The sequence below is a fragment of the Aphanomyces invadans genome (assembly GCF_000520115.1).
Source record: "Aphanomyces invadans strain NJM9701 unplaced genomic scaffold supercont1.50, whole genome shotgun sequence".
Lineage (NCBI taxonomy): Eukaryota > Oomycota > Saprolegniomycetes > Saprolegniales > Verrucalvaceae > Aphanomyces > Aphanomyces invadans.
The window spans coordinates 114,063-115,649 of record NW_008580195.1 but is presented as its reverse complement, the minus strand read 5'-3'; the positions used below and the strand labels follow the sequence as shown (position 1 = coordinate 115,649).

General features: G+C 51.2%; 1 protein-coding gene across 1 annotated transcript; it reads right to left on the bottom strand.

The window, feature by feature from the left end:
- Positions 1–85: 85 nt before the first annotated feature.
- On the bottom strand, positions 86–577 carry H310_13343 (hypothetical protein; the record flags this gene model as incomplete). Its single annotated transcript, XM_008880811.1, has 3 exons — positions 86–243; positions 294–400; positions 462–577. 3 exons carry the CDS (start codon positions 575–577, stop codon positions 86–88), a joined length of 381 nt encoding a protein of 126 aa, XP_008879033.1.
- Between the last annotated feature and the right edge of the window lie 1,010 nt (positions 578–1,587).

Here is a 1,587-nt window from a genome sequence, read left to right as displayed (position 1 = left end):
TCGGAGAAGCTCGTCATTGCATGATGTCGAATCTACAAGAGATGTCGGATCACATCTTGGTGAGCTTGTCAGATAACATCGATAATCACTTTCGCATTTGCACTCCATCGCACGCATCGACTTCGGAGTCGACTCTGCGACGACGAGAAGGACCAGGTTTTAACAAATGCAACTTGTTTAGCCCAGTCTTGTTGTGAATGGCAATGGTGGCCGGCTTGTTCGATTCGGTGCACCTCGGCAAGCCTACAAGTCATCCATGACATGTGCGATACATCATCACAGCATGTGCGCACCGTTAACAGAAGGGCACAAGTTGATTCGCAGCCGCGTGATTGGGGCCACGTCCGGTGAGGTGGATTCAAACTCCATGATCTTGGTGTTCAACGTAAATGTCACTTTGCTGACGGGGAGCTCGCCACACGCGTTGTTTGGGGCAGGGGGGCTGCGGAATCGCACGGCACCGCCGTATCATTTTCGAGACGATAGTGCCCAGGACTTCCTCGTTGAGCGGGTCGTGACTATCAAATACGACTTGGGACGCGACGGCGACATGGACGAGACCGGCAAGGACCTTCATGGCAGTGGAAATTGTTCAAATGACGGTCGGGGTGTTGAGCCAACATTGGTCCCATGGGGTGACGATCCCAACGCACCGCGACAGTGTCCCAGCCGTCACGACGACATGCAATGATTCCATCCTCGAATTTCCCATACCCATCACCGTCCACACAATGCGACACAGACGAGACTTGATCGTGACCGTGCTCTGTCGTGTGATTCCTCTGCATGAAGTGGTACAGTCTAAAATGGCTTCTTTGCCGCTTATCCCGGCGACACACGCGAGATATGCAATGGGTCCCATGGGGTAACGAACCACATGCACGGTGACAGTCGTCCCAGCCATCGCGACTGGAGACACGACGAAGGCCATCATGTTCGTCTCACAGTTGGAATGGTTTGTTTATAATCCTGTTACACATTCGTCGGACGCCCCCACCAATAGGTTTCAACATGGTGGTGTCATGACCATCCATCTTTTTATGACGGTCAGAATATAAAGTCTGACGGGCAGTCCATTCAGTATGTATATTTGGCGGCGTCGTGGATACGGTCCCCCTTGTCGACCACCAGCGGCAAGTACTGGGGTGGGGGCTCGACCTGCGGCAGATCGCCATCAAGCGTTGCGCATGGCGAGTGCTTCAGCGCGGAGCTTCTCCACCATGGGCTTCCAATATTCAAAGCTTCGGAACTCCCTGACCCCAAACAGCGTCGTCACGTTTCGTGTGTATCTATAATAACTTAGCCAGCATTGCGACGTGACGAGGCCGGTCATGGTCCATCGGGCACAGTGAACTCGGGAAATACTGTACTACTTCCTCTGTTCCACATTTCTTTTACGTTCGACTTTTGAACGACCCCAAAAATTGATTTGACGACATATTTTCAAACAAATTATCATTTTATAAAGAGCATAAAAAACTACAGAAGGCATCCATTGGATGCAAAGCGCCACAGCTCGAGTTTCGCGCTCAAAACTCAACAGCAAATTCCAACCACCGAAAAAAAATACCCCACATAATCCAACAC